Source organism: Lepidochelys kempii, chromosome 5, assembly GCF_965140285.1.
Source record: "Lepidochelys kempii isolate rLepKem1 chromosome 5, rLepKem1.hap1, whole genome shotgun sequence".
NCBI lineage: Eukaryota > Metazoa > Chordata > Testudines > Cheloniidae > Lepidochelys > Lepidochelys kempii.
The window spans coordinates 13,494,672-13,515,923 of NC_136384.1; the positions used below are offsets into that span (position 1 = coordinate 13,494,672).

Here is a 21,252-nt window from a genome sequence, read left to right on the forward strand (position 1 = left end):
ACTTTAATTTGATATTGATTCTACATAAATACAACAAAATGAATGCAAGACTATTCTCCCCATGACAACCCTCTCTCTTGCATTCTTTATTTCAGCCTCATTACTAGTACTTGGATATTACAGTGATGGGTACTCTAGGAATATCTAAAATAAGTTGATAGGGAAAGGTAATTATCCCCTTGTCTTCCCTGTTCTTCTAGTTTTCCCATGGCAACCTTCCCCTTGCCCTCTGGTGATGCCAAGTATGTTTTCATAGGATCATCTGCATATAAACAAATGGGAATGCCCTTATTTCATGTTCTGTTGTGGTCTGTTCTAGATAGGTTCTTTACCACCCCCATCACTGTGAATCTGAGCGCCTTCCAGTATTGCATTAAGCTATACGAGTAACATCTGTCTTGTGTTGTTCGTTTTCTCCCCCAGCCTTCCCAAGGGGAGAGGTGTGTGTGCAGAGGAGTGTTTTGTTTTGGGCAGGGATAAGTTTGTTTGCTTTTTAATGTACATGCTTTTATGGCTTTATGTTCAAGAAAGCAGGTCAAAGAAGTGCGCTTTGCACTTGGAGCAAAAGGTGGTGAAGTTTGTGATGGTCCTTATTTCCTGAGGAAGTTTGTTCTATGGTGTAGGACCAGCCCCCAAGAAAGCTCTGTGTTCACACAGACAAGCTTTACCCTGATGGTAGAAAGTTCCATTGTGCCTGAAGAGTGGAGGTGTTGACCACAGTTTTCATCCTGGAGCTCTAGGTGATCTTTTAGATATGTAGGGCTTAGGCAATGGAGCACCTTTAAGATAAAGAGAGAGACCTTGAAGTTGACTAAATATTGTAAGGGAAGCCAGTGTAGAGAAAGGAGGACAGGTCTGACGTGCTCGTGGTAGCCCATGTTGCTTAGGAGACACACTGCAGTGTTTTGTAATAGTTGGAGTTTCTTAAGGGCTGCGGGTTCATGCCCAGGTATATCCATTGCTGCAGTCCGGGGGGTGGGGGAGTTGACAAAGCTGTGTATAACTGAGGCCAGGTCACCATCCACCAGGATGGGACAGTCTCCCCTAGCCAATGAATGAGGCAGGAGTGGCATCAGTTGTTCATGACTCTCTTTCACAAACTGGGAAGGGTATAGGTTGAATTCAGAGGTCTTGGGCCAAGACTCCTTTAGAGTGTCCAGTACTTCTTGATGAGTGACTGTACTGTACTGGGGATGCAGGGGAGCTCTTGGTTGGTATATCCAGATCGGATCCATGCTGTTTGTGACGCTTTCCCTCACCTTTTCAGCGAAGTAGGATGATAGTTCTTCACAGCAATTGGTGTTAGGTTCTGCTGTGGGCTGTAGGCACTCAGGATTGATGAAGCAGTCTGTTCCTGGAGCAGTGGTGGGTGTGCTGGTTGCATGGTGGCATAACAATAATAATAATACTAGTCAGGGCTGAGGCCAAGAAAAGGTGTGTGTGTCTGGCAACAGACGTCCATTCCCCTGAAATAAGATGTCTGTCTTGTCATGACACCCCTACTGCTCTTATCTGCATTGCAGGGAAGGGAGAAAGGAAGGGAGATAGTATACTTATTGAGTAGGGGGGGAGAGTTACCACTGTAAAATGTCCTCTAATCAGGAAATGGAAGCCAAGGCTGGAGGAGCAGGGCTGAGGCTGTATAAGGGCAGCATAGCTTTTTGGGAGCTCTGTTCCTGGTGGGCATTTCTATGCTGGTAGAAGGGGCTCAGGGAGGAGCCGTAGCCTCACTCTCACAGTTAGAAAATCTCTCACTTGCAATTTTTTCCCAAAGTAAACAGTTTCCCATTCCCCACCCCTGCTGTGTCCCCACTGGGGGAGATGGGAGGGAATGGTTGGAGGATCAGGGACCTGGCCCCCTGAAGGACACTCAGGCTCCCAGGCTGCTTCCAGTGGGGCTGGTGGTAGGCAGAGCCACCTGGTCCATGCTGGTGGGAGAAGATTCTGACCTGAATCCGTTGGTTGAGACAATAATTTCACTGCCCATTGGTGGAGACGAAGGATTGCATGCACTGCTACGGAGGATGACACTTTGAAGCTCCTGCAATGTTAAGGAAATGAACCATTTCTTGATTGCTTGCTTAGCTGAGCGATCTGCAACGTGATAGACTGCAATTATATCATACAGAGTAAGTTTGTCTACTCGTTCTTTCCCTCTCCACATGTTTCCTCTTCTTAATTGACTAATCACTAACGATAATCACGAGCAGCTGTAGGAAGGAAGCGCACCCATCAGTTTTAATGTCAGCAAGAATGAGCACTGATTCCCTCCAGTATTCATCTTAATGCTATGTCTCCAAAGCAATTTCAATCTTCTTCATAATGGAGCAGTTAGTTAACACTGAGAGGGCAGCATTTCCATTACCAGTCCCTAGTTTCAGCTGCTTGTAACCTGGAGCAATAGTAACCCACAGGCGTGGAAAATATCTGACTTCCAGAAAAATTAGGGGCTTCCTGTTATGTTTTTCTGTATTCTCACAAATCCTTGAAAACTGGTGTTTTACTTCTTTTGGTTCTGAAAATATCATGTAAACTGATGCACTGTGGCTTGTAAATCTGCAGCCAGACAGGACGAATCAGTAGCATCTAGAGATGCGTAAGCTTCCCCTATTCATCGCTTTAGGGTCATCTCTTTTCGGCCTGATTAGAATCGTTTTAAACAAACCAGCCATTGTTAACCATTTCACTGCTGATCACTGTACCAGAAATTGCCAACTAAAATGCTCACCTACTTTATGTGCCTTACACAGTTCTCCCCACTCAATTGGAATAATTTTGTTTGGCCTCCCACGTGAAGCAGCATTTGGAATGAACTCATGGGCTTCAGCATGGATTGCTCAATGTTACTTAACTCCAAAGTGTGATGGGACTTTTAGACTTTTCAGTACAGATAACAGAAATAGAACCTGCTGGAGTTGTTTGGCGTAACATAAACAAACTGGCTTGAACAAGATGGTGCCTAAAAACAGCAGTGATGGGAGTATTACTAGTGCAGAGAGAGAAAGAGAGAGGCTGAGATTAACCATTTCCTGGCTAGAACTCTTAGTGACCACAGAGGTGGGTGCTCTCAGGTGAAAGGACTTGGTTAATAATTCCCACCCTCAAGGATCAGAATGAGGCCAAGATTTCTGCCGATATAGATTCAGTATATAAACGCACCGAGTTTTGCTACTTTTGCAGCATGATGCAAGATTCCTCTTTGCAATGTTGCCCTCATTAACAGCAGCTGCAGAACATCCTGAGAAAGATTCTCTTACAACAGAGCAACCACCGAGAATGAATTGCACCTAGGAAATTGTCTAAAACAAGAAAGCAGTTGAGAGTCTGGTCCTTTTGCAGGCAGAAATGATATTACTCATAATTTGGTGGAAGGAGCCTAGATACATGGAGACAAATTCATTAGAGATGCATAGATAGATCAGATCAGAGCGTTTTAAGACTGCTGTTTAATACTGCAGGATTTAACATTCAAAGTACAATCATGATGGTATTGACTCCTCAGATGGTGCAAATTGACATAGCTGCATTGACTTCACTCTCCATTTACAAGCTGGTTTATGCCAACAGAGGTTCTGGCTCTATGTGTTCGGAGACAAGGAACTGTAAGAGACACAAATTAGTACGGAAGCACAAAAAGAAGTAGTGCAAAGTTTGCTTTTCAGATGAAACTGTTAGACTGGTTTATTTGATAGTTAAATTGTCTTTCAAACACAGTGACACAGACAAAAAAAATACCCTGATTACTCTTTTAGTTATGGTTTACACCAGTTGATAGGTTTTCTATCACACCCATAATACAGCTACAAAAACAATAAGCAAAAATTACAAGGTGGAAGATTTCAGTAAACCCATGAGTCACTGAACATGAGATCATTAACAAATCAGCATGAAACTAAGGAGACTCCATTTGGATTTTTTCAACTTAAAATTGACAAAAAACAAAACAACGTTTATTTTAGTAATAGCCCAAGTTCCATCAGCATGAAGACACAGACATTTGCTCCAGTGAATTGGAGCATTTGTTTCCATCGGATGAAAATGGAGGACATTTAACCAGCATTTTCCTTCTCTTTTTCTCCTTTTCGAAGGCCTCTTTTGAATATAGTACAATTTACATTTGCTGAACACTGATGTCTGGTCAGAGAGCTTGTGGTTTACAATAAGGGGGACCCAGGAAAGAAGCAACAAATCACTATCTCCTCTTCTAGGTATAGTAGCAAGCAAATTTCTTCGTAACTAAAGAAATAGGCCCTGTAGTCACATGTGCATAAATGTGTATCACACCTTATAATCAGGATGGTGTAATAGACAGGGATGAGTTCAGTCCTGCTTGCTTCTAACCATTAATGTTGGAATTAACCATGGTTCATACAAGTTGTACCGACTAGTGGAGACACTTCAGTTCCTTGTCCATCTTAGTGCAGTTCAACAGGATATAAGTATCAAGATATATCCAACATATTATCTGCTTTCCTTGCACAAATTTTACTAATTTGTAACCATTCTGCATGCTGACACCTATTACAATGACTGGTGTTATTAAGAATAATGCACATCAACTCATCTAAAGATCAAACATCTAGAACATTTATGGCTTTCTAAAGAGAAACTCAGACATGTCAATAGCATGATCATTTATTTACAAACTTCCAATCCTGTATGCATTCAAGCCAGTTTTTTCTTCCTCTGGTCTCCCAGTAAGACACATTCCTGCATTCTTTTGTACCTCAAACACTCAGTTTGAGGTTCACAAGGCTTTCAGTATCTGGCCCCTAAACGTTAACGTTAGTAGACCTTTGGATTTCTTCCAGGGTTACTGAAAAGCACTTTCCTAAGAACAGTTACTGTTGATTTTTGAATACCATGCAAATGACACACTAATACCCCATGGCTTCACCTACATTAAAAGGACCACAGTGTGATAGGGTTTTCCCAGTGATACCAGTTATCAGCCAATGGCAAAACTCATTATGACCTCAAATGGAGCGGGATTGGGTTCTCGTCCTGAATAGTTAATATCACCAAGGAACACCACACAGCTATTTAAAGACAGCACAGAATATCCCTTTTCTAAAGGCATGTCGTTAATGTACATACACAGTTGTATATGGAAGTCTCATTAATAACTGAAGCTCCTATGATTTTGTATGGCAATTTATGTTGCTTCAGTTAAATGATTTGCATAGATGATTTAAAATGTAACACTTCTCAGAGATAACCATGAAAGTGCAGATATCAGTGGGGAGTGGGGGAGCAGGGAGAGACACATTTTTGCCTCCAGATAGGATTTCGTTCCTGTTTATACACATACACAATTTAAACCACAATATTGCTACTGCACAGTATCTGCAATTTATAAAAATCTCATTTTCTATTAAAACAAATCACTGACAAACAAAGGGCTGATCCTGCAGTTTACTCTCAGGGCCCAATCCTCTGAACCTTTGGGGTTTGATCCAAAGCACACTGAAGTCAATTAAAATCTTTCTAATAGCTTCAATGGGCTCTGGGTCAGGCCCTCAGCATGCTGAACACCTTCTGAGGACGGGAGCTTTATTCGTAAATCAGACAACCCCCATTGACTCCAAAATTCCAAGGAGAATACTGCAATATGCCTCTTTGCCTGGGTACAGACTGTGGGATTTTGCAGCAGTGGGATTTTTGCTCACTAGTTAAAAAGCAAAGAGTTCTCTGCACCCTGAGATGTAAACTAGATAGAGAAGGGACTTCTGCAGGGTTCATAATAGAGCTATATAACAGATTGTTTGGTTCAGTAGCAATTAAAAAAAAAATCAGAAAAAATATTAGTTTTGATTCAAAATCCAAATGTTTTGGCTTGGATCATTTTTTAATGTTTTTGGATTTTTCTTAAAGAAAATTGAAGGAAATTTTGAAACAAAACATGGTTTTGAACCAAAACATCCACATGTTTTGTTCTGAAAATGTCAGAATGAAATATTTTGTTTTTTTCAGATTTTTTTTTTTTTAGGCTTGTTTTCTGACCAAAACAATTTGGTGAAACTGACATGAATTCAGGAAAGGTTTCAGCATCACTGAATCTGCATTTTTTTTAACGGAAAAAGTTTCAGTCAAAAAACTGCATCCAGATCTAGCTACAAACTATTCAGAAGAGCAGCTCCCCTTTTTGTAAAGTTAGGGGTCTGACGGCAAATATCAGAGCCTCATAAGGGTCACAGGAGGAGGAAAGCCTCCAGTCACTTGCCCCAGCACCATTCATTCAGGACCCACTCCTCCTTATGCAAAGAAGCCATTCTAGCAGAAATGACTGCATTACATATTACGGTATAAAAATCTAATGCTTGCAATATTGCTGTGTCAGTGATTGCTCTTGTATTATTAACCAGCCTGATTACTCTCATGTCAATGTTCCTATTGATTTAATGAACCATCCAGTCAGTGTAAATCATTCATGGAACAATGCTGATTTTTGCGGCCCTCTCTTACTTCATCAAGTCACCTCGGGTGAATTACCCCTTTCTTCCACCAAGCCTCACTGGGGGCAAGCTATATGAGGCTGTGGGGAAATGACTCCTGCCACCCTGCTCCAGAATGAATTGTGCAGCAACTATGTAGCTATTTCTACAGCCTCCAAGATGTAGTTCCACAGTAATACAGCCTCGGCAGCATAGTCGTGGCTCCTGCCTATTACACTCTTCCCCATGTGGCTTTGATAGCCAGTTGGTTGGGGGATGTCATAGACCTACTTGGCATGAGCAGACCGCTCCTATGTACAGTCCTGGAGACCCTCCAAGCACTGCTCCGTGGCACACAGGGCGGTTAGGGTATGTGTCTACACAGCCTGTGGCAGGGAGCCTCCCACGCTAAGAATAGCAATGTAGACATTGCGGCTCAAGCTGGAGCTCAGGCTCTGAAGCCCAGGGAGGCGGGTGGGTTTCAGAGCCATAGCTCCAGCCTGAGCCACCCTTCAAATTGCTGCCTACTTCTACACAGCTATTTCTAGAGCATTTGTGAGTTCAATCCTTGAGAGGGCCATTTAGGGATCTGGTGCAAAAATTGGGGATTGATCCTGCTTTGAGCAGGGGATTGGACTAGATGACCTCCTGAGGTCCCTTCCAACCATGATATTCTAAGCCCCACTAACCCTAGTCTGTTGAACCAGGCTGGGAAGCACGTGGCCATGTGTAGACATAGCCTTAGTGTCTCCCTGTGCAGCCTGTGACCGGACTTTTCCCTACCCCAGGAGAACCACCACAGCTGTGTCGTAATATGTAATTGACCTAATACCACTCAACCTGCTTGGACCAAGACCAGGGGTTGAACATGGGCTCTCTAGAGCTAAAAGCAAGAGGCTGTACTACTTATGCTAAAAGACTAACTCCCTTAGCGGGAAGCAGTAGCAGATTCATAAACCTCTTCATGGACCAGTCACTAAACATGGAGCAGTCCCATCCCCTCTTCCCTCCCTACATAGTATACATTCCTACCCAACGTGAGCCTGCATTCCCCAGGTACTATTATCACTTCATATCATGTTTTGAGGTTCATCTAATACAGCTTCTCTCTGAGTCTCCTGAGGATAATATCAGTATCCAGGGATTAACTCCTAATATTATCCCCCCCACTCCATCCCTATCTCAACTTTTTACGTTCTCAGCAATATGCCTGAAATTAAATTTTAACCTCCAAAAGTGAAGCTGAAGAGCTGAACAAGTCCCTGCTTTGGCAGATCAGTGATTTGGTGCCAAAGGCCTGCAGCCTTTCCTGTCTAAAATCTCTGCATTCAGAAATGGAACAGGATCCTCGTCAACTCCTCATTTGGCTGGTGTATTTGTGAGCAGCAAACCATCCCCTTGTTTCCTTAAAGGAGCATTGACAGACACTTGTTAGCACCCAGATGTACCTTTTTTAGAAGGCCTTTTAAAAAGGAGCTGCGTTAACACTGGATATTCATGGAATCATAGAATCCTAGGACTGGAAGGCACCTCGCGAGGTCATCTAGTCCAGTCCCCTGCACTCATGGCAGGACTAAGTATTAAATAGAGCAGGGGTCGGCAACCTTTCAGAAGTGGTGTGCCAAGTCTTCGTTTATTCACTCTAATTTAAGGTTGCGGTGCCAGTAATACATTTTAACGTTTTTAGACGGTCTCTCTCTACAATATATAACTAAACTATTGTTGTATGTAAAGTAAATAAGGTTTTTAAAATGTTTAAAAAGATTCATTTAAAATTAAATTAAAATGCGGATCTTATCAGTTTAGTGTGATCCTTGCCCTTGCTTTTCCTTGCTGTCTTCCAATGTCTGGCATGCATTTGGATAATTTAAGCTGCACACAGGCTTCTGAGTGATGAGTTGTTAACTGGCTCCAAGAAGGACAGAGGAAAGATTTCATGTGTGAAAATACCTATTCACACAGGCATGTGGATCCAAATGCTGAAAGCATTGCAAATGCAATTTTCTTCAAACAGTTAAATTTTGCTGGCAGGGATGTCCAGCAGGTCAGAATAGAGGCCCCATGATCTCTGTCGGTAGCTTTAAGTGCACTCCGCAGATCTCCAAACTTTGATGCCCACAATTCTGAGCTTTTTAACTGAATGGGCTGCATTTCGAAATCTTCAACACCCATCCACTGAAATACAGACAAATCCAAGTTGCTTTCATTGAACTTTTCAGGTTTAATTAGAAAAGAACGCATTGGGCCAAATCGCTGGAAATCTTGAAATCTGTCAGAAAATTCTGATTCCAGTTCTTGCATGTACATTCCAATCTCATCAGCACTGACAGTGCAACATGTAGATAGCTCTTTTATGTGTTGGAAGTAGCAGAAAGTCGAAATTCAAACACCCCGAGAATAAAAGGATAGTTTTACAACAAATGCCTTCCAGGTTTCATAAAGATCCAGAACCGTTTGCCCTGAGCCCTGGAGGTGGAGGTTGAGTTTGTTTACATGAGTGGTGATGTCAGTTAGAAACATGAGCTTACTCAGCCATTTGTCATCATCCAGTTTGGTGTAGTTTTGTCCTTTTTCTAACAAAAAGGACTTGACTGCATCAAAACAGTTTACAAAGTGCACCAAAACCTTGCCATGACTTAAACACCAAATGTTGCTGTGAAGTGAAATGAACGAACATTTAACTTTGCTTTCTTAGGAGCTGACATTTTGTCAAATGTACCCCGCAACTTACAGTAGGGGGAAAAATCGCAACAGATGCATAGACAATCCAGGAAGTTTTTGGAAAGCGTAGGGGACAATTTCCTGGCGCAAGTGCTAGAGGAGCCAACTGGGGGGGTGCTTTTCTTGACCTGCTGCTCACAAACCAGGTAGAATTAGTGGGGGAAGCAAAAGTGGATGGGAATCTGGGAGGCAGTGACCATGAGTTGGTTGAGTTCAGGATCCTGACGCAGGGAAGAAAGGTAAGCAGCAGGATACGGACCCTGGACTTCAGAAAAGCAGACTTCGACTCCCTCAGGGAACGGATGGCCAGGATCCCCTGGGGGACTAACTTGAAGGGGAAAGGAGTCCAGGAGAGCTGGCTGTATTTCAAGGAATCCCTGTTGAGGTTACAGGGACAAACCATCCCGATGAGTCGAAAGAATAGTAAATATGGCAGGCGACCAGCTTGGCTTAATGGTGAAATCCTAGCGGATCTTAAACATAAAAAAGAAGCTTACAAGAAGTGTAAGGTTGGACATATGACCAGGGAAGAGTATAAAAATATTGCTCGGGCATGTAGGAATGATATCAGGAGGGCCAAATCGCACCTGGAGCTGCAGCTAGCCAGAGATGTTAAAAGTAACAAGAAGGGTTTCTTCAGGTATGTTGGCAACAAGAAGAAAGCAAAGGAAAGTGTGGGCCCCTTACTGAATGAGGGAGGCAACCTAGTGACAGAGGATGTGGAAAAAGCTAATGTACTCAATGCTTTTTTTGCCTCTGTTTTCACTAACAAGGTCAGCTCCCAGACTGCTGCGCTGGGCATCACAAAATGGGGAAGAGATGGCCAGCCCTCTGTGGAGATAGAGGTGGTTAGGGACTATTTAGAAAAGCTGGACGTGCACAAGTCCATGGGGCCGGACGAGTTGCATCCAAGAGTGCTGAAGGAATTGGCGGCTGTGATTGCAGAGCCATTGGCCATTATCTTTGAAAACTCGTGGCGAACCAGGGAAGTCCCGGATGACTGGAAAAAGGCTAATGTAGTGCCAATCTTTAAAAAAGGGAAGAAGGAGGATCCTGGGAACTACAGGCCAGTCAGCCTCACCTCAGTTCCTGGAAAAATCATGGAGCAGGTCCTCAAAGAATCAATCCTGAAGCACTTGCATGAGAGGAAAGTGATCAGGAACAGCCAGCATGGATTCACCAAGGGAAGGTCATGCCTGACTAATCTAATCGCCTTTTATGATGAGATTACTGGTTCTGTGGATGAAGGGAAAGCAGTGGATGTATTGTTTCTTGACTTTAGCAAAGCTTTTGACACGGTCTCCCACAGTATTCTTGTCAGCAAGTTAAGGAAGTATGGGCTGGATGAATGCACTATAAGGTGGGTAGAAAGCTGGCTAGATTGTCGGGCTCAACGGGTAGTGATCAATGGCTCCATGTCTAGTTGGCAGCTGGTATCAAGTGGAGTACCCCAAGGGTCGGTCCTGGGGCCGGTTTTGTTCAATATCTTCATAAATGATCTAGAGGATGGTGTGGATTGCACTCTCAGCAAATTTGCGGATGATACTAAACTGGGAGGAGTGGTAGATACACTGGAGGGGAGGGACCTAGACAAGTTGGAGGATTGGGCCAAAAGAAATCTGATGAGGTTCAATAAGGATAAGTGCAGGGTCCTGCACTTAGGACGGAAGAACCCAATGCACAGCTACAGACTAGGGACCGAATGGCTAGGCAGCAGTTCTGCGGAAAAGGACCTAGGGGTGACAGTGGACGAGAAGCTGGATATGAGTCAGCAGTGTGCCCTTGTTGCCAAGAAGGCCAATGGCATTTTGGGATGTATAAGTAGGGGCATAGCGAGCAGATCGAGGGACATGATCGTTCCCCTCTATTCGACATTGGTGAGGCCTCATCTGGAGTACTGTGTCCAGTTTTGGGCCCCACACTACAAGAAGGATGTGGATAAATTGGAGAGAGTCCAGTGAAGGGCAACAAAAATGATTAGGGGACTGGAACACATGAGTTATGAGGAGAGGCTGAAGGAGCTGGGATTGTTTAGCCTGCAGAAGAGAAGAATGAGGGGGGATTTGATAGCTGCTTTCAACTACCTGAAAGGGGGTTCCAAAAAGGATGGCTCTAGACTGTTCTCAATGGTAGCAGATGACAGAACGAGGAGTAATGGTCTCAAGTTGCAGTGGGGGAGGTTTAGATTGGATATTAGGAAAAACTTTTTCACTAAGAGGGTGGTGAAACACTGGAATGCGTTACCTAGGGAGGTGGTAGAATCTCCTTCCTTAGAGGTTTTTAAGGTCAGGCTTGACAAAGCCCTGGCTGGGATGATTTAACTGGGAATTGGTCCTGCTTCGAGCAGGGGGTTGGACTAGATGACCTTCTGGGGTCCCTTCCAACCCTGATATTCTATGATTCTATGATTCTATGAGATGGCATGCACAACGTTAAATGCAATGTACTGTTCCACGTGACGTTATAGTGATGTAAGCAGCAAATCAGGACTTTAAAATATCCCAGTACGGTGGCACGGGAACAATTTTTAAGGTGGGGGTGCTGAGTTGCGCCCTTTCTTGCCCCTGTCTGCACCCCTCACTGCCCCAGGCTGGGGGCAATGGGCCACAGCTGGGGGCGGCTTCAGAGCCCCGGGACAGTGCCCAGGACCCCAGGATGGAAGCAGAGCGCCCGGGATCGGTGGCTGGGACCTGGGCCCGGCAGCGGGCTGAGCAGGGGCCGGTGGACAGGACCCGGGCAGTGTGAGTGCCACTTCAAAATCATCTTGCGTGCTGCCTTTGGCACGTGTGCCATAGGTTGCTGACCCCTGATCTAGACCATTCCTGACAGGTGTTTGTCTAACCCAGTGGTTCTCAAAGCTGGTCCACCGCTTGTTCAGGGAAAGCCTCTGGCAGGCCGGACCAGTTTGTTTACCTGCCGCGTCTGGAGGGTCGGCCGATCACGGCTCCCACTGGCCACGGGTCACTGCTCCAGGCCAATGGGTGCTGCAGGAAGCGGCGCGGGCCAAGGGACACGCTGGCCACCCTTCCCGCAGCTCCCATTGGCCCAGAGCGGCGAACTGTGGCCAGTGGGAGCCGCAATCGGCCGAACCTGCAGATGCGGCAGGTAAACAAACTGGTCCGGTACACCAGGGGGTTTCCCTGAACAAGCGGCGACCGGCTTTGAGAACCACTGGTCTAACCTACTCTTAAAAATCTCCAGTGATGAAGATTCCACAACCTCCCTAGGCAATTTATTCCAGTGCTTAACCACCCTGACAGTTAGGAAGCTTTTCCTAATGTCCAACCTAAACCGCCCTTGCTGCAATTTAAGCCCATTGCTTCTTGTCCTATCCTCAGAGGTTAAGAGCAATTCTTCTCCCTCCTCCTTGTAACAACCTTTCACGAACTTGAAAACCGTAATCATGTCCCCCCTCAGTCTTCTTTTCTCCACACTAAACAAACCGAATTTTTTCAATCTTCCCTCATAGGTCATGTTTTCTAGAACTTTAATCATTTTTGTTGCTCTTCTCTGGACTTTCTCCAATTTGACCACATCTTTCCTGAAATGTGGCACCCAGAACTGGACACAATACACCAGTTGAGGCCTAATCAGTGCAGAGCGGAAAAAATACTTCTCATGTCTTGCTTACAACACTCCTGCTAATACATCCCAGAATGATGTTTGCTTTTTTTGCAACAGTGTTACACTGTTGACTCATATTTAGCTTGTGATCTACTATGATCCCCACATCCCTTTCCACAGTACTCCTTCCTAGGCAGTCATTTACCATACAGTGTTTGAATGAAGGGGAAGAGAAGCAAAATACCATCCAATTCGACGAGCTTCCTGATTTCAAGGAGGTATTTTCTTAAGCTTAACAGTACTTGAACGGGATAAGAAATGATGGTATTAAAAAAGGATGGTGGAGCTGTCCCTAAAATCCTTCTTTTCCTCCTTTTGATTAATCTGCAGCATCAGGCAGGGTGCCTATGCCATAAACTTTGGCACTGAGCCCTGTGCATCTCATTCTACAGTAACATTTTACAGGTAATGACCACTGTGCATCTGAGGAGTGTTGTTCCGCTCCGTTATATTTATTTGCATCCTGGAAAGAGTGGATCAGCATTCCGTGGTCTCACACCCCCATCCTGAAAGCTGCTCCATGAAGCTAGACCCCTGCAACTGTGCAGAGCCCCACTGAAGTCATTGTGCGGATACAAGGCATCTGACTTTATGGAGCCTAATGCAGAATCGGGGCCCAAGATGAGAACTGGACTAAAGTTTCTACTTAGGGCATTTTCAAACCTGCATTCACTTTTCACAAGTCAGCTTTTGAGCAACACTCTGCAAAACATACCAGGCAGGTAAACATAAACTCTCCAGGAAATAGCATACATGTTATTTCATAGGCTAGTCATATATGATATGGGTTTTTCTAGATCTACATAGTTTGTGTATGACTGTATATATCTAATTCTATACAGCTATGTACACTATAATGAAAATCTTCCTACACATGTTTGGGGCCTGTTTCTGCAGTCCCTGCACAAACAAAACTCCCATTTACTTCCATGGGAATTTTATCTGGATAAGCATTGCAGGACTGGGCCTTTGGTGCAGATGTGTAAGTATCTTGCATATACATTTTTAAATTGTTAAAAAAATAGAGTAATTATAGAATCATAACCAAATTCTAAAGACAGTAAAACTGCACCTATTACAGTGTAACCCCGGTTGAGGTACATCAATCAGTTATGTAAAGCAAACAAAGAAAAGGAAAGGCCTGTTACCATGTAGTTGTGTTTTCCATTATCCTCTTTCCTGTCCTAAAAATTGACACACTTTCTTATAATGAAAATCAGATTTGCACCATTTTCTCCCCACTTACAGATGCTTTTCCAAGTCTTCCCTTGTTATAAGTATCTGTCACAAACAATACATCAGCCTCCTTTCAGTCACTGTTGTTCACGTCAACCAATAAAGCAAAGACATTTCCTCAGCAAAGTAACCATAGCAAAAAGAGCAGCAAAGAAATATTGAGCCAAATGCTGACATCATTACTCAATCCATATTCAGGCAGAACCAGTCAAAGCTAAGTCAGGGATTCAGGATCATTCTTATTATTATAAAGCTTAACACATAGCAAAAGGCAATGTTGTCTAGAGATTTAGGCAAGACACGGTGCACCAGTTCTAATCTCAACTTTGACACTGACTCACCTTGTGATAATTCACCTAATTTACCTCTGCCCCAGTTTCCTCAAGCATAAAATGCAGGTGTTAATACTTAGCTACCTCACCAGGGAGTTGTGAGGATAAGCTAGTTGGTGTTTGTGGAACATTTTAGGGATGAAAAATATTATGCCACTCTAACAAAAATATTGACTCTTATATCATACTTTTCATCCGAGGCTCTCAGGGTATTTTGTGAACAGTAGGTGACCACTATTATCCCTATTTCACAGGTGGAGAAACTGAGGCCCAGAAGTTAAAATGGCTTGTCTAAGGTCACTCAGCAACGGGAATAGAACTCAGGCCTCCTAATCCCTCTCAAATGCCATAGCCAGTAGTCTAAATTGCTCTGTATATCACACTTTTACCATCAAGGCCCTATACATCCATTAGTTTAGTCAACACATCAAAGTTGCAGACCTCTTTTGCATATTAAATCAAGGAAAAACATTCCACTCACTCAGACATTCATCCGCTCATATAGTGTGTGCTTAGTATTTTATGTCTGTTAAATACAAATTAATGCTTGCTCAAATGTAATATACCTTCAGTGCCTACAGTATGACAACAAAACTACAGGACCCTGAAGCATCGGCATCTCTTCTGTTTCACTCGGTATTTTCCCCCGTGAGCTTTCCCCTATGAGCTCTGAAATGCTATAATCAATTACAGTGATGGTTGTTACATAGTCAACAGGCTGCAGAATCTTAAATATCACAGTATTTCCTGTTCTAAGGAAAGGGAGGTGTGGTAGCATCTCCAAACATCATCCTGGTCACTGCTGGTAAACACTGACTTTTTAATTAAAACAACTGTACTTCTCTTCCTTTCAGATTTGTTTTCTTTATGTTTTGTTTATAATAGAAGCAATTTTGAAAGATATAGGGATAGGACGGAGCTCTGAAACCAAATTTCAAAGGAGAGAGTCAAAGTCTTGCAAGAACAGCTTCTGAGATCTCTACATTGTAAACTAAAAACCCTAGGCCCCTGATTCGGACTCAAACCCTAGGCAAAACCTTATATCAGATCCTCCTGTAGCTCCATAAAGGTACACAGCTCTTTACATGCCAATTAAGGTCTATGAGTCAAATTTCCTTCCTTTGAAGTTTTTAAGGTAGGCTTGACAAAGCCCTGGCTTGGATGATTTAGTTGGGGTTGGTCCTGCTTTGAGCAGGAGGTTGGACTGGATGACCTACTGACCTAGGACTTCAAATCTAAATAAGACAAGACACTGGACAACAATTCAGGTGAGGAAAATGAGAAAGTGTATTGTTTGAAGAGGTGAGGTTGAAGGAAGAGAGAGAGGACAGCAAGAGTGTCTCAGGTAAATGGGGCATGAAGGTGAGAGCGTTATAAAGATGTAGGATGCCATGGGAAAAGTTTGGGAAGTGCATGGGCAGAGGATGGGGGAGAGAGAAAAATGAAAGCAGAGATGTGAGATATAAATGGGGTGAGATCACACAGGGCTCTGTAGGGGACTGATTTTGACACAGTAAGAGACGGGACCAATGGAGGGTCTTAAGGAAAGGACTGATGTGACAGAATGGGGAAACAGAAAGAAGACTGGAAAGGAGAGGTGAGAAGCAGGGAGATTAGATAGGAGCAAGTTCCAGTAATAAAAGTGAGAGAGAACCAGCAAGTACGTTATTAATGGTGGGGTTGGAGAAAGAGCAGATATTGTTGATATTCAGCAAGCCGAATTTAGGCAATTTGGTGAGAGACTGGATATACATAGAAAGAAGAGTCTAAGATAACACCAAGGTTGTGGGCCTGTAAAATAAGAAGGAGAGTGCAGTTGTCAATGGAGATAGAGAATTAGGCCTGCTACTACTAGAATCAATAAGTTTGTGTTTGACTTCAAATTGGCCTTTAGAAAGGGAGACTGGAATGAAAGGAGGTAAGAAGGGTTAGATGCTAAATTGATAGAAATATTATAAATAGCTAGGGGGAGAGAGGTTGATGGATTAAAGCCAAACAGAAGAAGAAAGATCTCAGGGTCAGAAAGAGGGAGGGAAGAAAGAAGGGAAGGAAATAGTGTTGGAATAGGGCAGTGAAGGGAGAGAGCTTGTCAGATTTGGCAAATTTGGTTTCTGAAAAAGATGGCTACATAATCCTTGTCTGGATCCAACTTCTACATCCTTGGCCTACCCCTAATAGGGATGAGGAATCAGAATATCCTGAAGTCATTAAGAACTCTGGAATCTGCCGTATTAGCTCTCTACTACAGGCCATTAAAGTAAGTCCCGGGAACTAAATTAATCTGTCCCCAAACTAGACAAGTTCCATGAAGTTCAATGTATGAAACTAACTTGGCATCAACATTGACATCAACAGATCAAGAATCAGACCTCAGCAGAACTGGCAACAATAAACAGAAGAGTTCTCTCTCTACTATGCCTTTTAACCTCTCTTTAATCACACCTTTGTTTTTCAGTCAAGCCTGGCCTTAAAAACTTCAAAGGAAGGAGATTTGACTCATAGACAAATTTCCGTACAGGCACTGAAATAAGCTGTACCAGTATAAGGCGCCTTTTATAAAACTGCAACTACCCTAGGGCTTTTACCAGCATAACTATGTGAGCAAAAAAATCCCTCTGACATCACTGACATAGTTATGATGGTAAAACTTTTAAGTGTAGGTTAGTGCTAAGATGGGATAACACTCACAACCGTGTCCCCAACAGAAGACAATGTCTAATTCATACACTTAAGGTCTCTGAATGTATAACTTTAAATTAAACACACACGAACTATGAGAAGTGACTCAATTGTTTAACTTCATTTCTATCTCCTCCCAGCCCTCCAGCCAACAGCATTTACTTTCCACCAACTGCTGTAAATATTAAGTAACTAGAAAGTTTTCCCAATGGGGGAAGTACCTCATCATTCTGTTGCTTCATCAAAATAATCCGAAAAAAATAATCTGCAAGAAGAGCCTTGTTGTCTCCTATGGTTGATGCTGTATGAACCCAAAAATCAGTACTGCAAACCTCATGTAGAATAGTCTCAGGGGCTTCAAGAGAACTACTCACATGTCCTGGCAGAATTCTATGGGACCAATATATTACTTTGCCAAAAAACAGTCAGAAGTCCAGAGCTTGTGACTGCAGGAGCAAACACACACCATTAGCTTTTTTAAGCTAGACGGAAAGTATTTCAGGCTCTGAGGAAGAAAACGTGTTTGGGGAAGGGAGGGAGGCGGGTAAGACACAAGGAGGTATGTGGGAAAACAAAGAAGAGGAAGCTATGATTTGATAAGATTGATGCAGTTACATTTTGCTGGGAATTGCAGTTTAACCACCTGTTCTGTCCTGCCTGGCTTCTAACCAATGAGCTAACCTGACCATGAGATATTACACAGACATGTTTCATCGATGCTATGCATCATTACACAATAAAGACCACAGCTTATACCTCTCCCCTTACAACTACAATAATGCTTAAAGAATTTGTTTTTAAAACCCTAATGCAAGAGAACAGCAGTTTCAATAAAATCAGCAGTGTCCCCAGTGGTCTATGAGTCAAAACACCTTTCTCATGTTCTGCAGTATATGCTAAAATTCGCTTTACCCAATGGGTTCAGTTTGTTGCTTTTCCTGAAAGTGAAATGATAGCTACACTAATGTGCTCTGTATATCTCTAAAACCTATTGGAAATGTGCTTCTTGGTCTGATTTTCAGGGCAGTGCATATCCTATGATGGACGAGTTTCACTTCACCCAAATCACATAACCCTACCACAACTAGCAGGAAGGATGCTGGAATCTCAGCTTCTATTGGACGCAATGCTTTGAGAAATCGATATCGAACAATTATTGCATAATCTCAGGATGTAATAAAACTCTTCTGCACTAAACTGAGTTCCTGTTGCACGTTTACATCAGAGGAAAAATCATCATCATCATCAACAGCAGCTGCAAGTCCCAGTATGAACCCGCAGGATCCCCTTGCTGTGCATGTGGAGGAAGTTGAAGATTTCTGAGGGCATTGCGTGGAAGCCAGGGCGAGGTTTGACATTGTCGTAGTAATGGTGAGTTATAAAAATCCCTGAGGGGTTCATGGGGAAAGCCCAAAAGCCATAAAGGTGGACCTCTTCACAGAGCTCCAGGGCAGCAGTCACCAGAATCAATCCCGTGCTAATCCGCTTGGCACGCACCCCTTGAGCAAGCCAGTAGCGCGAGACATTGATGAGATACTGAGGGTGGAAATAGTAGACAGCTTGCTGAGATTGAAAATCGTCCAGGACATATTTGACCCGGATAGAGACATCTGTGTTGCGGGTGTTGTAGAAAGCAGGCAGCAGCACTGAGGCATTTTCATAAACCTGTAGCACATCATAGAAAGGTTTCCTCCATTTCTGCAGCTTATGGAATCTAAAGATCAACGGGTACAAGCGATGATCAGGCTGTGAAGTTCCAATATGACTTAAACTAACCAACAAGAAGCTTTCAATAAAGATTCCCTGGCACAATGAAACCCCCCTGATCTTAATAAATAGTGCTGCTTGCAAAATTTCTTCTGAAATGATGTTTCAGTAACAAACAAAAATGTACTTAGCTCTGTAGATGGCAGGAAATATGTCATTAAAAAGTTTTGGTAACAAAAAGGGGAGGGGGGAGAGAGAAAATCATGGATATATTTTTCCTTTCCCAGCCAATAAATTCTTTGACTAGTGGTCAAAAAATGAGAAAAAATATCCACAAAAATTTCATCACTTATATTTTCCATCAAAATTTAGGTAGAAAACTTTAAATTTTGAAATGTTTTTACCAATGGTATTCGATACGTATTAACACATATCAGTGTCAGTGATTATACAAGAATTAATATCACCTCAGAGCAGAAATTTTAGAGAAACATCTAAAATGTAATGTTTGAAAGCAGCTTGTATTTGTTGGGGCCAAATCCCAGTCACATTACTCATGCAAGGAGACACATTGAATGGACTTCTTGAGTGAGGTAAGCAGGATGTGGACCTAAGGCCCCAGTCCTGCAAGCACGTAAGCATGCAATTAACATTATGCGTGTGAGTGGTGCCATTGACTCACTGGGAACACATAAGGCCCTGCTTAACTTTAAGCACATGCTGCTGATTTCAGTGGGACTTAAGCATGTGCTTATGTGCTTCGGTGGATTGGGGCCAGAATGCTCAGCATATTACACGATCGATCCTTTAAGTCTTGTCTGCAGCCAGATTTTCTGTGACACTTTTGCTTGTCTGTTTTGCGAAGACAGAAGAAAAGTCTAAAGGGGTTAAAAAAAATAAAAGAATTGACCTTTCAGTAATAATGCTGGGATTGACTGTCACGACGTCTGTCTTTACTCCAACGTCCACTATATATTTCTCAGATACAGGAGGTAAATTGCATCTAAAGGAAAGAAGTAAAAAGCAAGTTCAAGAATGCCTTGCAGCTGTTCAGGATGAGAATATGGAACTGTGTTTAAACATTTGTTATAAACAGCAAAATTAGAAATAGCCTGTGAATTAAAAATCTGATCATGGTATACATAATCTGATGGACCGTGGTATATTTGCTCCTGCCTCAGCATGGGGGCGTGGACTAAATGACTTCTTGAGGTCCCTCCCAGCCCTACAATTCTCTGATTCTAAAATGAGTTGATGCTTAAACTGCACACTACAGGTCACAAATTGTTAATGTCAGTGGCTGTAAGAAGAAAAATATTTACTCCTCCCTGCTCATGCGAGTGTTAACACACACATGCACCCTGTAGAAATGTCCATTGCTTGTTAGTAACGTTTCCCTCTTATCAGTTCATTGACTTTGATTCTCATTATATTTATGGCCAGAAATATCTGGATGAGACTCCAAGAAAAACTCATCTCTAAACCCCAAGGATTCCTCAAATATCCCCCTCTATATTGTGGATACTTAAAACGCTTTACCAAAAAGCTAAAACATAAATTAGGTAACACTGGCATTTACACACTTATATGCCTTCTGTTACCGTACTATTGGAGCAACTCAAAATCTTATTTGTATTTATGCTCACTGCTCCCCCCCCCGGGGTAGGCCAGTGCTGTTCTCCCTATTGTACAGATGGGAAACTGAGGCACTACCACTGGAATGTGAGCCCAGGCTCAGGCTCAAGCCTAACCCCACATCCGTCCACACACAAATCATGCTAACCCAGGGCTCAGACACAGGGTACCAGGACCTTGACCCAGGGTTCAAGCCCTATTGCTTTGCAGAGTATATGCTGCCCCGCTTGACTCCGGTCCTGGGAGTCCTCCAGAAATTATCCCACAATCCCATAGACCAATTTCCTTTGTCCTTGCTATCTTCCTTTGTCTTCTCTATCTAGAATCTTCAATCTACTCTATAGAAAACAGCAGTAACCACCCTCGGTGTACGTCAGCAGCTTAGTAAGTCAGCGTTAACCCATCCATTGTCTTCTGATCATTGAGCTGCCTACACACTATCGGAGAGCCTTCCGTGTTTGCAATGGAGATAGAACAGAACAAGCCTTTTTGCAAAGCTCGCTGCTTCATGGTCACAGGAGCACAGCCTGGTTTTGGATACTCTCTGGTGCAAGGCCAGCAGAACTGTGGACTTCAGTAAGAGGACCAGGAATGACCACACACAGTAGCAAATAGTGAAGAAGCTGGCAGCTTTGCAAATATATCAAACCAGTGACTAGTGCAGGGAGTGGGTTAAGTGGCTCAAGAGTGAGTACCGGAAAACCAGGTACCAGAACTGCACCTTGGGGAACTTGTCAAAATCATGCCTGTTTTATGAGGAGTTTGGCCAGGTGCTGGGTGCTTCACCCAGAATGGAGCCAACCGTTGTGCATGATGACCTGGTCAGCTGGAATGGCACCCTAGTGGCCCCAGAATTATGGGTGGTGGATATCAAAGACAAGGGC

General features: G+C 43.2%; 1 protein-coding gene across 4 annotated transcripts in view; it reads right to left on the reverse strand.

The window, feature by feature from the left end:
* Positions 1-12,117: 12,117 nt before the first annotated feature.
* ST8SIA5 (ST8 alpha-N-acetyl-neuraminide alpha-2,8-sialyltransferase 5) overlaps positions 12,118-21,252 on the reverse strand; it is a 76,898-nt gene continuing 67,763 nt past the window's right edge. For all 4 annotated transcript variants that reach the window (XM_073343467.1, XM_073343466.1, XM_073343465.1 and 1 more), the window contains 2 exons: positions 19,644-19,736; positions 12,118-18,740 (listed from right to left, as the gene is read on the reverse strand). In XM_073343467.1, the coding sequence (XP_073199568.1) occupies positions 18,272-18,740; positions 19,644-19,736 (562 nt within the window). In that variant the 3' untranslated portion in view covers positions 12,118-18,271. The remainder of the gene's footprint in view (positions 18,741-19,643; positions 19,737-21,252) is intronic.